Source organism: Periplaneta americana, chromosome 7 (assembly GCF_040183065.1).
Source record: "Periplaneta americana isolate PAMFEO1 chromosome 7, P.americana_PAMFEO1_priV1, whole genome shotgun sequence".
NCBI classification, from domain to species: Eukaryota; Metazoa; Arthropoda; class Insecta; order Blattodea; family Blattidae; genus Periplaneta; species Periplaneta americana.
In genome coordinates, this window is record NC_091123.1 from 25,653,818 (window position 1) to 25,669,131 (window position 15,314).

General features: G+C 32.8%; 1 protein-coding gene across 5 annotated transcripts in view; it reads left to right on the forward strand.

The window, feature by feature from the left end:
* The window catches only part of LOC138702989 (titin homolog), a 914,774-nt gene that overhangs the window by 693,679 nt on the left and 205,781 nt on the right, over positions 1 to 15,314 (forward strand). For all 5 annotated transcript variants that reach the window (XM_069830459.1, XM_069830463.1, XM_069830460.1 and 2 more), the window contains one exon: positions 9,700 to 9,745. In XM_069830459.1, coding sequence (XP_069686560.1) covers positions 9,700 to 9,745 — 46 coding nt within the window. The remainder of the gene's footprint in view (positions 1 to 9,699; positions 9,746 to 15,314) is intronic.

Sequence of the window (15,314 nt, forward strand, 5' to 3'; positions counted from 1 at the left end):
ATAATTAAGTTGGTATGTAATTAAGGTGATATGTAATTATTTAAATTGGTAATAGTTGGGTGAAATAGAAGTACTTATAAGTTAGATTTACTTTTGCTTATCGTAGGCGTTATTATAGAATAATTTTTTATTTATGGTCCTAGGTTTGTTGCATTTATTATTTAAAGATTTACGTTTATTTTATTTTATTTTATTTCATTTACGTTTATTTATTTTATTTCATGTAATTGTAATTATTGTATATTATATATCACTGCCACCGAGTGTATACCCAATTGTATTGTTAATAAATACATACATACATAAGTATGGAATATTGGTAATATCTTCTTAAATTTTAATTTCACAAAAAAAAAGTTGTTATACAAAAGCTGTTGGAGAAGAACCATACAATACGATACCAGTGTTCGAAAAAAAAGTTATTCAGGCATACTGGGTGTAACAGTAATCTTTATTTTGTTTTAAATGACACTATATTAAAATTGATATATTCCGAATCTCCGTTAACTTTTACGTACGAATGTGTACAAATTTTACCCATTAACCCGTTTCATGCCTTTTAACTATATATTAAGCTTGTTTCTTGGACATCAAGCTAGACACAAATAATGATGATAATAATAATAATAATAATAATAATAATAATAATAATAATAATTCGTAGCACCACAGCCCTTGAAGGGCCCAGACCGACCAGCCGGCTGCTGGCTTCACGTTCACATGCCGAAGTAGAGGTGGACGATCATCCAACAGAATGGAGGTATCGTGTGTTTAGTACGATGGTCCTCCAGCCATTTTTAAATAATGCTTGTAGCTAGGTTTTTTTTAAATCATTTGGAAGAGTGTATTTTTTCATTAATAATCTATATAGGATTTTTTAAATAAACAACTTTGTAACTTCACTGTGTTATTATTGAAACCATGTTGGTAATTTTACCTTAATGACTAGTTTCGACATAATATATTGTCATCTTCAGATATCCTAGTGAGGTCTTGTGTTTGTTTCCGGTTAGTTCTTAGCATCTGATTAGGGCGTATGGGTAGAAACCGGAAGAAGACCGGAAACAAGCATAAAACCTCACTAAGAAATCTGAAGATGATGATGATACATCACATCGAAACTAGTAATTAATGAAAAACTACCAACATGGTTTCAATAATAACACAATGATGTTAAAAAATGTTTAATAAAATAATATACATGTCATTAATGCAACTCTTCATTTGTTTTATACAAAAGAATTCTGCTTCTGATTACTATAGCAACGATGTCATTGGTTATACAACAGTATAATACATAGTCACGAAGCTTCAGGTGATTTTTTGCTTTTCTCGCGATACAGTGCTCCAAGCGATTAGCAACTGAGAGTATTAGGAACAATAGACTGTACGATAGTAGCGATCCTAGCGGCTAGCAACTAAAGTTCAAATGTCATTGGATGCAAATTCCCTACGTATTGAACTTCGTGGCTGTATGTACTAGATTGTGGTTATACTGGTACATTTTGTTACTCCCTTTGTTAAGAAAGCAGTTTTATTGATGAAATCAACATAAAAAAGATGTTCTTAACAGGAAATGAGAGAAATTAGATGTTGCTGGTAATATAATTTGGTGACAAGACGTATACAACAAGAGGTATGCAGAACGAAACTCATTCAGATCGGTCATCTACTGTATTTCTCAGTCATCTGTTAGTATAATATATCTCAATTTAATCTAGATTGTAGACGATCCCTTCCATTCCCGACATGAAAGTGGAAATTGCAATTTATTTCATATGAAGTGCTTGTGTATATTTTGTCTCGTGTTTGTCATTCGTTGCCTTCCTTGTTGAATGAAAATTTCCGACTCATCGTTCGTAATTCACATACATTTGTCATCATTCATTTTACAAACTTTTCACTAGTTCATGACTGCAGTTCCAGTGGTTTTGTATGTGCATTATTTACTGATGTAATTTTAATTTTTACCATGGCGCGTTAGGTTGCGGATACAGGAGACAGCCTCTCCAGATATGGACGGTAGCTGCGAATATATTGATTAAGCAGTCGTGGACAGCCGATAAGGGGTGGTTCTCCAGCTTGGGTGTTGGGCGAAGGGCTAACAACCCATCACCGCAAAAAAACAGCTTCTTACGAAACCTAACAATAAGCCTCGGAATGGGACTGATTCTCCGGCACTTGGACTCTCACTTTGAGAGAGGAACAGAGATTAAGGGTGTTTGAAAATAAGGTTCTTAGGAAAATATTTAAGGCTAAGAGGGATGAAGTTACAGGAGAATGGAGAAAGTTACACAACACAGAACTGCACGCATTGTATTCTTCACCTGACATAATTAGGGACATTAAATCCAGATGTTTGAGATGGGCAGGGCATGTAGCACGTATGGACGAATCTAGAAATGCATATAGAGTGTTAGTTGAGAGGCCGGAGGGAAAAAGACCTTTAGGGAGGTCGAGACATAGATGGGAAGATACTATTAAAATTGATTTGAGGGAGGTGGGGTATGATGGTAGAGAATGGATTAATCTTGCTCAGGATAGGGACCAATGGCGGGCTTATGTGACGGGGGCAATGAACCTCCGGGTTCCTTAAAAGCCAGTAAGTAAGTAAGCACTTGTTATGGAAACAGAAGAAACATGGAGTTAGGGCTCTCCGTTCTTCAGAGATAAACTTTCAGTTCCTTTGCCGGAAACTGAAGCCGGATTGGTTGAATATTTAGCTACAGATTTCATAATCACTGAAGATGATGTCATTAAGATACGACTGTTGTAAGATAACGAGAGGCAAAGATATACACATATAAGAAGATAAGTGGGCTGAATATAGGCTACAGTACGTAATCGTTTCCTCACGTCATCCAAAGTACAGCGAATCGTGTTACAAAAAAAAAAAAGTCGAAGTTTCTTAAATATGGTTCTGGTGGCGTCAATATCTAAACGTTGTTATGGTATTGAGAGGCCGTCCAAATACGGATTCGCAGCAATGAGGAAGTTTTTCATGACCTGCTGTGCATCCTGACACGGAGCTAGGCGGTGCTGAGTTGCGAGGTCACCAGGCACTTAACGAACGCGTGACTATCTGCTGGGAAGTATTTATGTACTGAAACATTATGAAGATTGCGATTAGAAAATAAATATTCTACCAATTATAGCAATGAAGTTCTCCATCCTACTGACAGAATATACAGGGTGTTCAAAAAAGTATTCAATATTTTAGGAGGAGCTAGTATGAATTAAAACAAGAAAAACATGTCTAATAAACGTGAGTCCTACAACACATACTTTCTGAGATCTGAACACTTGTCCATAGAAGGTTCTCAATGTGACGTCAATTTATGGCGATGCATTCCTCTGCCCTTCGGCGTAAGGAATCACTCACTCTTTTACCTGATTGTTCCTCATAAACAAAAGTCTAGGGGATTTAGATTTAAGGAACGAGCAGGCCAAGGTGTGGAGCCTCTCCAATCAATCAACCAATCATGCACAACGCTCGCAACTGCAGAGGTTATATCAGCGTCGCCGGATGTGCCGGAATTTTGTTTCGCAGGAGTTCTTTTACATGCCAGTAAATCTACTGACATGAGCCTATCGCATTTAAGCATACTAAAATGCCATCGACCTGGCCCGGGATCGAACCCGCAACCTTTGGCATAGAAGGCCAGGAAATGTAAAGAATAATAGGGTAAATTAGGGTCTGTTGGACAGTCGGGCATGTTGGACACTTTGTACTTTAACGTGTTACCACGCCACTTGTGGGCACCACATTCTGCTAGAAGTCAATGACGGAAGTAGCCCCACTCGTGGCTACTTCCCCACTCGTGGCTACTTCCGTCATTGACTTCTAGCAGAATGTGGTGGCCACAAGTGGCGAGGTAACACTTTAAAATACAAAGTGTCCAACATGCCCGACTGTCCAACAGACCCTAATTTACCCTAATTACCGTATGAATATATAAAGTTTAACACACTTAATTTTGTAACTTTTGTATTTTAATTTTTTAACGTAGTCTATATGCAAACATGTTGTAGAACGTCACATCTTGTGTACATAAAATGTAAATACGTGAAACAAAGAAATATATATACAGGGTGCGGCATTTAACGTTTCCCATTTTAAGTTGGCGATTCTGTTCACATTGTTGGTAAAACATGTTTGCAAACACAGGGATTCGGTGTAGCAAAGCCTTGGATTTAGTTAGCCACATTCCAACACAGGGATTCGGTGTAACAAAGCCTTTAGTTAACCATGGAACGTTGGCCGATGCAACAGCGCATTTTCTGTGTTGAACAGTTTGTTTCAACCAAGTCAATTGTTGCTGTCCAGCGCGAGTTTAGGCGGATTTTTGGTGATAATCAACGTGGAGTTGCACCATCACGAAAAATAATCAGTGTGTGGGTGCGTCAGTGGCGTGAAACGGGATCGGTCGAGGGAGGGAAGCGAGAACGATAATAGTGCTGCGGTGACTGTGAACTCTGAGAGTTACAACATAATGTTGACAACTTTTTTCCTGCCTGAATTGAGACACCGTAACTGGAACATTCAGCGCCTGTGGTTTCAACAGGATGGAGCCACATCCCATACAGCACGTGTTTCAATGAACACACTTCGTGCTGCTTTCCCTGGCCGACTTATCTCCAGATTAGGTGACATTCGGTGGTCCTCTGTTTCCCCTGATCTCACTGCACCAGACTTCTTTTTGTGGGGGTATCTTAAGAGTAAGGTCTACGGTCGTATCCTTCATGACATCGAGGACCTTAGAACCGCGATTCGTGAAGAAATTGCTGATGTTACACCTGAAACATTGCGGCGAGTAATGGCCGGTGTGCAGGGAAGATTGCAACAATGCATTGACGCCAATGGAGGACATCTTAAAGACATTATTTTCAAAACATAAGATGTACTGTAATTCCAAGATTATAATGGTTGTAAACTGATTAATTTCTTGTAATTTACTTGCAAACTAAATAAGTTATGGGGGTTTGAAAATAGGAAACGTTAAATGCCGCACTCAGTATATATATATATATATATATATATATATATATATATATATATTATTGCATAAAACTAGTACATTTATTTATTTATATTTTATTTATTTATTTATTGTTTATTTATTATTTATTTATGTTTTATTTATTTATTGTTTATTTTTATTTATTATTTATTTATTGTTTATTGATTTATTGTTTATTATTTATTTATTTATTGTTTATTTATTATTTATTTATTTATGTTTTATTTATTTATTGTTTATTTTTATTTATTATTTGTTTATTGTTTATTGATTTATTGTTTATTGTTTATTATTTATTTATTTGTTGTTTTTATTTATTGTTTATTTATTATTTATTTATTTATTTATGTTTTATTTATTTATTGTTTATTTTTATTTATTATTTATTTATTGTTTATTGATTTATTGTTTATTATTTATTTATTTATTGTTTTTATTTATTGTTTATTTTTTATTTATTTATTTATTTATGTTTTATTTATTTATTGTTTATTTTTATTTATTATTTATTTATTGTTTATTTTTATTTATTTATTTATTGTTTATTGATTTATTGTTTATTATTTATTTATTTATTGTTTTTATTTATTGTTTATTATTTATTTATTTATTTATTTATGTTTTATTTATTTATTGTTTATTTTTATTTATTATTTATTTATTGTTTATTGATTTATTGTTTATTATTTATTTATTTATTTATTTATTTATTTATTTATTTATTTATTTATTTATTTGTAGTAATATTAATAGTAAAATACTGTGTTGTCACTGGTGGTAATTGTGTTAGGGGCGATGATGATGAATTTTGCTCTAACATTCGTTCCTGGTGATGTTATTGCTTCATGGCACGGTGCACAGCACTCTCACATTATGATAATGAGCACGGTGGGACGCTGGCTGCTTATTTATGAACTGGTCGCCTGCGACACGAGCCCCGGCCCATTAGTTCCGTGATGGAGGAGTCGTCGTCATTTAAATACTCGCAGTCACGGCTCATTGAGCTTGATCAGTTACCATTCTGTACCACGGCCCACGGGCCTAGGGCAGATCTCGGACTGCATATATCAAACAAATGCAACCACGTTCATTGGCGCCTATGTGTGGAAACTACCTACAGCATTGCCCTATCCGATATTAACTCAATTACCAAAAGGACCTGGATTTCAGTTTGTGTATATCCTGTGTTATTTGCCAGGAAGCAAAGGGATTATAGAACAGAATTAAAGTTAGAATCTCTTCTTTATTCTCGGCATATCACAGTCTCTGATCAGAACGTGCAATTCAAAAGAAAAAATATGGCATGTACAGTAGTGGCAAAAAAAACCGGACTTACACTTGTAGCTGATTTCAGAGCCTTGTTCACTCCAGAGCACGATAGACTGGTAACTAAGACTTTCGTGGTTCGAATCCTGCCTGGGAAGGAAACTTTTTTTTTTGTTCCTTATTCGAATTTATTCCCAATACGTTTCGATTGCAGCGATATTTTACTACTTAATTAACTTATTATTCTGAGAACATGAATTTTACCAGCAATCCAAAAGTATTGGGAATACATTTGAATAAGGAACAAAAAAAAAAAGTTTCCTTCCCAGGCAGGATTCGAACTACAAAAGTCTTAGTTACCAGTCTATCGTGCTCTGAGTGAATAAGGCTCTGAAATCAGCTACAAGGGTCGGTCCGGTTTTTTTTTGCCAGTACTGTACATAGTCACAAGAGTTATATTATGTTATTTTTGTAATGTTTAACGTTGAATTCCAATATGCAAACAGATATGTCACCCAAGGATAATTTGAATAGATTTTCAAATATGTTCGGAGTGACTCACAAAGTTTGACGTGCATAAGAAGCTCATGTCTGACGTCATTTTGTGTATTACAAAAGTTCATATGAATATTTCCAAATATTACCGTCTTACGCAGCTTAAATCTTAAGAAAAGAAGTAATAATAATGTTAAATAGAAAATAAGAAATACAACAAAAGAATCAGAAGAAAAGCTACCAGAACTATTATTTCATTAAATAAAAACAGCATGTTTACAACATTATTATTATTATTATTATTATTATTATTATTATTATTATTATTATTATTATTATGTCATTTAATTTTTCTCTTGAAGAGTACAGATCATTTTAAGGGATTAGGTACAGCTTACAGCAGTAAAATTTTTGGAAATATTCAACATTTTTTTCCTCCATTACTATATCTTGTACAATAATGAAAATTGGTATGTGTAAAACACTGTTCTTTTTCTATATGGAAAAAATATTTTTACGATTTAAAAAAACATTTTATATTTGAGGTAAGAATTAATATAGCATTATAAAAATGATATATTACTGTAGATTATAGTCAGCTGAATCAATGTGTATGATTATTATTTAAACATTGTGAGACAATAACAATGCTACAGAAGCCTTCCCATTTTCGGATTTATTTTCAAATTTCTCCTTCCTGGCTCACTCTACCAGTGATGCCAACGCTAATTTGGGAAAATTAATGTCTGGAAAAGAAAATAGTTCGTGGAAATAATAATAGAAATAAGTTATAGAAAACATCAATTATAATTATAATAAAATAATAGGGTATATATGTAACTTAATTATTGCTGTTAGGAATATAAATAATGGGAAATAATTGTGTTATAATTCAATTTATTCAAATTTAATTTTGTATTGCATTTAACTTTCAGTTTATTTTGTTTTTATTAATATGTAATATGTATTGCTGTAGTTACACAAGTATTTTCTATGAAATTTGTGACATAGGCCCTTTTTCTATGTTATAATGTCTTGTTTAATCCATATTAAAACAATATACCATGACTTTAATGTGTTTTTCCAAATATGCGTTTGTTTTCTGAGCAGTTAATGAGGATTATTTTAGTATCACGGAATTAGGAAACCACTATCACGGAATTTGGATCCCTGTCACGGATTTAGGAGCCTCTGTATAACACTGAAGAATCATAATATATTATATATCAAACTTGTGCAACGTTGACACTGAATGTTGTAAAAACTGTAGCTAAAGGTCCAAATAACGTAATTTAGGTGTTATTTGAAAAATTTTAGTACAAGTTTGGCATAAATATAGACTTTATTAAATATATATATATATATATATATATATATATATATATAATTTTAATGTACCGAAGTACATATGATATTTCCATGCAGAATATCTGCATGGAAATATCATATGTACTTCGGTACATTAAAATAATATATATGATATGCGTAAATCACTTCGTGATTTAAGACGGCGCTTATTCCGTCGGATCCCGGCCAACTAGTCACTCATATCGAGTGCACCTCAGCACATGTGTGGACTTCGGTCCTGCGTTCATAGACATCTATGACGTAGTGCAGAGGGCGGCCACTAGAGGGAACCCAAGAGTTGGAGCTTAATCTGAGACGATTCTAACCGGCGTCGGAGTTATATCCGGTGTGGCTTAGTGGATAAAGCATCAGCACGTAGAGCTGAAAACCCGGATTCAAATCCCTGCGCCGGAGAGAATTTTTCTCCGTTCCATTACTCTTTCATTTTATTAAATATGTCACGGAATTAGGCAACCTTACCCTACACATTTTCATGATCTGTCTGGGATTGAAGCTTGATCCTTTGTGTGAGAACCTGTCAGCTTAAGTTTAATTAGTCGTTTGTTATAGTCTTCGATTCATGTTATTCTCCAATAGTGATTTCTATGACAAAACACAAAAGACAAACACATCGGAATGTAAGTCAATAGCGAGCCTTATTGGGAGAAACATATCTTCAGTAATAACAATTAATTTTGTCGCTTTAAGTGACGAAGCCCGGACAATAACTGTCACGGCCAGAGTAAATGAGATCGCTCTCTTCTTCTCCAGTCATAACATTTTACCGTTGTTTACTGACCTTGCAGACGATTTTGCGACTGTTGGCAGACCTGACCGTGTATGGAAGTTGTCATTCTTCCGCGATAGCGCTCTCACGCTGCTTATGACGCAAGCATTTTCACAATCTCTTTATAGGAAAACTATGCTACCTGCCGGAAAACCTTGGTATGCCCAAAAAGGTTATGACATTTGACGAATGTATAGAAAAATTGCATAGTCACAGGGTGACGCGTAAGCTATGGTCTTGCTATCACGATTGCCATTGGCTGCGAAGTTTACGGCGGAAAGGAATGGATTTCTAAGGACGATAATACATCACGACATCCTTCGGAATGGCAGTAAAATCAGACTTAGCTTATCGTACAAATAGAAGTCTATTCCGGTAAAATTATCTATAGTAAGAGGTCTGAAATTCATCTGGGAAAGCTCAAACCTCGAGTGATATTATATTACGACTATTTCATAAATAAAATATAAATGTAAATAGTATATCCCTAAAAATCGCTCACAAAATGTTAATAATCGTATATTTATGAATGCTTAACCTATTCAGACATTGTGAAGTTGAAATAGATTAATATCGGTTACTGCAATAAAAAAATTGAATATTATTCAGTAATACCAATTGAGAAAAGAGAAATAGCCTACAAGTTTAACAAAGTTAATTACATGTGCAGTGGAAAACAGAAATTCTAAAATGTTGGTCCATGATTCGCCTCTCATAAATAGTTACGCAATGTGCAAATATGTTATCGATTTTCATTCAGTATTTTTTTTTTCTTGCTTTCAGGTCAGGGTAAAGAAGACGGCATGGACCATAGCTCTGTAAAACATGGGTAAGTAAATACAGAAATGTGTTCGCATGCATAAATGTACACAATATAACTTCTATAAGAATCTAGTTAATTTGTTAAAGTGACTTCCCTCGGAGAAGAAGGCCAGTAGTTCGACCCTGAATAGATAGAAGTCACTTTTCACCTTAACTTCCGAAACGACTCTGTAAGAAATCTATATATATATATATATATATATATATATATATATATATATAATTTGAACTGGTAATGGAAATTACGGGGCAACGGCTGAACGGATTTTAATAAATGACCCCTCATTTTGAAGCTTGGAACCCAAAGTTTTTCGGAAAAATAGTAGTTTTCAGAGAAATGTCAGTTTTCCTACATAATTTTCCTATTTTCCAAAATCCATCTTTCGCCAGTTTTGAGAACTAATTGCATTTCAAAATAAAACAAAATACACACTACAATAAACAATAGGCTATTACACGAAGGCCATGACCTGCAGGATTGCTGGAGTTCAAATTCAATTGGTTATAAAAGCTTCAAAACTTACTAAAAATTAAATTCTGCGGTGTGTAATTTTCTAAGTACAGCGGGTATTGGATATTAAAATCTACGAAAGTAGGAGGTGTTTGAAGACATTATTACCATTAAAAATGAATTATTATTATTATTATTATTATTATTATTATTATTATTATTATTATTACTATTATTATAGTTAATATCATGATGTTAATATATAAACTACAAAACTTGCGTAAGATAATAATAATAATAATAATAATATTATTATTATTATTATTATTATTATTACAAATCAAATATTTTATAGTTATTAATCAAGTGGGTTGGGTCTTTTTCATATATTTAATGGCGGTGTGGTGTAGATTCAGTATTGGCTCGAGAGAGCGCAAAAATTACAGTTCCTAAGGAAAGACGGTATTACTTATCCATAAAATAAGAGGCCTAGAAAATTTTGTAGTATCCCGATCATTTCAGCAAGATCTCTTAGCAGGATAAAATGATTTTACTCAATACATTTCAAGCTCTACATGCAGCAGGTACACCAAGATTGTATGTCTATTGTTCCAAAGCATAGCAAACCTGACTTTCTTTAGCTTCACCTACAATCCACAATGATCTGAAATAGCTATTGCTTTACTCCCACATGAAAATCCCACTGATCGTCCTGACATGTTTACTTACGTTTTCGCGTTGAAACTCAAAAACTGTATGTGGATAGGTTCAAGAAAAAGTATTTGGCATACAAATAACATTCAGAGGTATGTTTCATTATTATGGAAGCAAATAATTTTCAAAATTTCTGGTATTTTTCGTTGAAAATAAATCTGAAAAAAATTTTATTTGAACGTCTAACAAACTTAGTTTGCAGCGTTTGCTGCACAAGCCACTAGTTTAATATAATTTAAAAGTAAGGTCAAAATTTCTTATCCTTGTAATTATGTATACGTGTGTGATCTTGCTCTTTTAACTTATACAACTTCATGACATGTACATGGAACACCTTTTTGACTTCGCTTGTAATGCTTTTGTTTTTGTTTTTACTGAAAGTTATGGGTTAACATCCTAACAGACACCAGTCTTACGCGGTATTTGTCCATATGCTTGTACTATTTTTCTATTTTTGTTTCGAGTAGGCAAAACAGTCGAAGTAATAAAATAGACAAGAAGTTTAGCAACATTTTGCTACAAGTTTCCCCATATCATTCTCCTGCACCACTCCACTACAATCTTTCTGACAACAATGTTTAAAGAACACTATCTTTCATAGTCAGACAAAACAGTTGACGACGTAACATGGACAAGAAATTGTCATTATTCTGTTACGCGTGTTTCCATAGCAACCGGCAGTACTATTTCACTACAATCTTCCTCTTCATATTAAAAGAGCGACTCATTACTATCTTTCACAATTAAATAAAAGAGTTGAAGACGTGACACAGAAATGTGATAATGTTTTTTTTTTTTTTTTTAATGTGCCTTTATAGCAGCACAACTTCACTACAGTATATGCTTTTCTTGTTTGAAGAGCTACTTATCGCTCTTTATCACAGATAGACAAACCGGCTAAGACAAGATATAGGGAAGTTTGACAATGTTTCCTGTATGTAGGCCTTTTTACTGTTTTGTACCACTCACTGTACGACAGTTTGCCGCTCCTGGTTGCCAATCTAGGCAATCATGAGCATCCTTTATAACCAGATTTTTTTTTATATTTGACTTATTTTAAATTAAATTGTAATTGTATATATTCGACCATGTCTATGCGATACATTATGCCATCGACAATAAAGTTCTATCTATCTATCTATCTATCTATCTATCTATCTATCTATCTATCTATCTATCTATCTATCTATCTATCTATCTATCTATCTATCTATCTATCTATCTATCTATCTGTCTGTCTGTCTGTCTGTCTGTCTGTCTGTCTGTCTGTCTGTCTGTCTGTCTGTCTGTCTGTCTGTCTGTCTGTCTGTCTGTCTGTCTGTCTGTCTGTCTATCTATCTGTCTGTCTATCTATCTATCTATCTATCTATCTATCTATCTATCTATCTATCTATCTATCTATCTATCTATCTATCTATCTATCTATCTACCTATCTACCTATCTACCTACCTACCTACCTACCTACCTACCTACCTACCTACCTACCTACCTACCTACCTACCTACCTATCTATCTATCTATCTATCTATCTATCTATCTATCTATCTATCTATCTATCTATCTATCTATCTATCTATCTATCTAAGTATTTGTTATTTCCATGTTCTTCGTGACCCACCTGTCTTCCATCGCTCCAGTACCAGCGGTACACAAATTCATTCTTAGTTTTCTGCTCAAGGGAAGGTCTTTCACTACAAACCCAGAATTCTCTTATCTTCCATATTTTCTGCCTTTATCTTATGATCCATATATCTTCTTTTCATTCATTTAGTGTTCTGCCCAAGGCAGGTCTTTCACTGGAAATCTAGCATTCTCCAATCTTTCCTATTTTCTGTCATCCTCTTCGTTTCCTTATATGATCCATATATCTTAATGCCCTCTATTGTCTGATATCTTCTTCTGCCCCGAAATTTTCTCCCGTTCATCATTTCTTCCAGTGCAAATTAGGCCTAAGAGTTCCGAATGAATTCAAATTAAATACACAATCATCTTTACCCCGATGTAAAAATAAAGCAATTTTTACGTTTTTAAGTTGTATTTGTAAACAAAAGCTGCTCAAATTAGTCCTCCTCAGTTTCACGTACTTTTTCAAGTAACACTGAATTGAAATCAGGAGTTAAGTTGCACACTATCAACCGGTAACTGGTCACAAAGATATCTGTCCGCAATGCGGTTCCTACATTTTGATTTCATAGTTTTCATTTGTGAGAAGAACTGCTCACGGATACAGGGTGTTAAAAAAAAGCATCCAATATTTTAGGAGGTGCTAGTATGCATCAAAACAAGAAAATAATGTCTAATAAACATGAGTCCTACAACACATACTTTCTGAGATCTGAACGCTTGTTCATAGGAGGTGCTCAATGTGACGTCCATTCATGGCAATGCATTCCTCTGCCCTTCGGCATAAGAAATCACGCACTCTTTGAAATTTGTGTTAATACGTTAATAAGAAAGTCCTGATAACGATCCCCAGTTAATCTCTGTGGTAGCACGTATGGCTGTATTAACCTATCGCCAAGAACGTCTGCCCATACGTTGATTGAGAATCGGTGCTGATGCCTTGTTTCTTCAACTGCATGGGGATTTTCATCAGCCCACACATGCTGATTAAGAAAATTCACAACACCATTTCTGCTGAATCCCGCAATCAGACTTTTGTTTTCAGTGTTCCTTGCGATGTATCAGTATTCCATGCCAGGGGTGTCAACTACGGTATGATTATCTGGTAGTCTGCTGTATTGTAGGGCAGAGAAATGTATCGCCATAAATGGACGTCACATTGAGCACCTCCTATGAACAAGTGTTCAGATCTCAGAAAGTATGTGTTGTAGGACCCATGTTTATTAGACATCATTTTCTTGTTTTGATGCATACTATCACCTCCTAAAATATTGGATACTTTTTTAACACTCTGTATATGTAGTTCCCAATATGGCTTCCACAAAACTGGCGAAAGATCGAGTCTTTTTTTTATTTCTTATTTTATAGCCTATTGTCACCATCTGCACTGCAGTAAAACTCTTCTTCCTATTCTAATTAAATCATTTTTTCAAGACTTTGACAGAGACATATTTTTTTTTTTTGCCTCAATTCCGTCACTGTGTTCGTGTTCTACTGATAGTAAACAAGGACTGATGCGTACCTGAGCTTTACGGAGACGCAGAAGGGTTGAGGGCAAGTTACATTGCGGGTTGCATAGTGACTGCAGAGTGAGTCGCGAATCACGTAATGGCGCACGATATCAGTTTCGCAACCATATTAAATGTGTTCCTAAGGAAACTATGCTCGTCATTGTCACTTATTCCAAGATTATCTGAGTGAATCCTGGATCTTATTCCCCCCCCCCAAAATATATATATTTTAAGTGCGTATATAATGTGGCAAATATTTTCATGGTTCAAGATAAATAAATAATTTTAGTATGTAACATTCTCTATATGTAAGGGATTATTTTAGCGAAAGAATTTTTGCTCTAGTTCAATTTCTAATGGTGCTAGGTCGGTCCAAAATTTATTTATTTATTTATTTGTTTCTTTATTTATTTACTTATTTATTTATGTATTTACTTACTTATTTACTTACTTATTTACGTGTTTATTTATTTATTTAATATTTTATTTATTTATTTACTTATTAACTTGTTTATTTATTTAATTTTTTATTTATTTATTTACTTTTTTATTTACTTATTTATTTAATTATTTATCTAATTACTTATTTATTTACTTATTTATTTACTTACTTATTTACTTGTTTGTTTATTTATTTATTTATTCAGTTATTTATTTATTTACTTTATTTATTTGTTTATTTATTTATTTATTTATTTACTTATTGATTTACTTATTTATTTATTTAGACACTTATTTATTTATTTATTTATTTATTTGTTTATTTATTTATTTACTTATTTATTTATGTATTTACTTACTTATTTACTTACTTATTTACTTGTTTATTTATTTAATTAATTTTTTATTTATTTATTTACTTATTTACTTGTTTATTTATTTAATTTTTTATTTATTTATTTACTTTTTTATTTACTTATTTATTTAATTATTTATCTATTTACTTATTTATTTACTTATTTATGTATTTACTTATTTATTTACTTACTTATTTACTTGTTTGTTTATTTATTTATTTATTCAGTTATTTATTTATTTACTTTATTTATTTGTTTATTTATTTATTTATTTACTTATTGATTTACTTATTTATTTATTTAGACACTTCTTTATTTATTTATTTATTTATTTATTTATTTATTTATTTATTTATTTATTTATTTGTTTATTTATTTATTTACTTATTTATTTATGTATTTACTTACTTATTTACTTGTTTATTTATTTATTTAATTTTTTATTTATTTATTTACTTATTTACTTGTTTATTTATTTA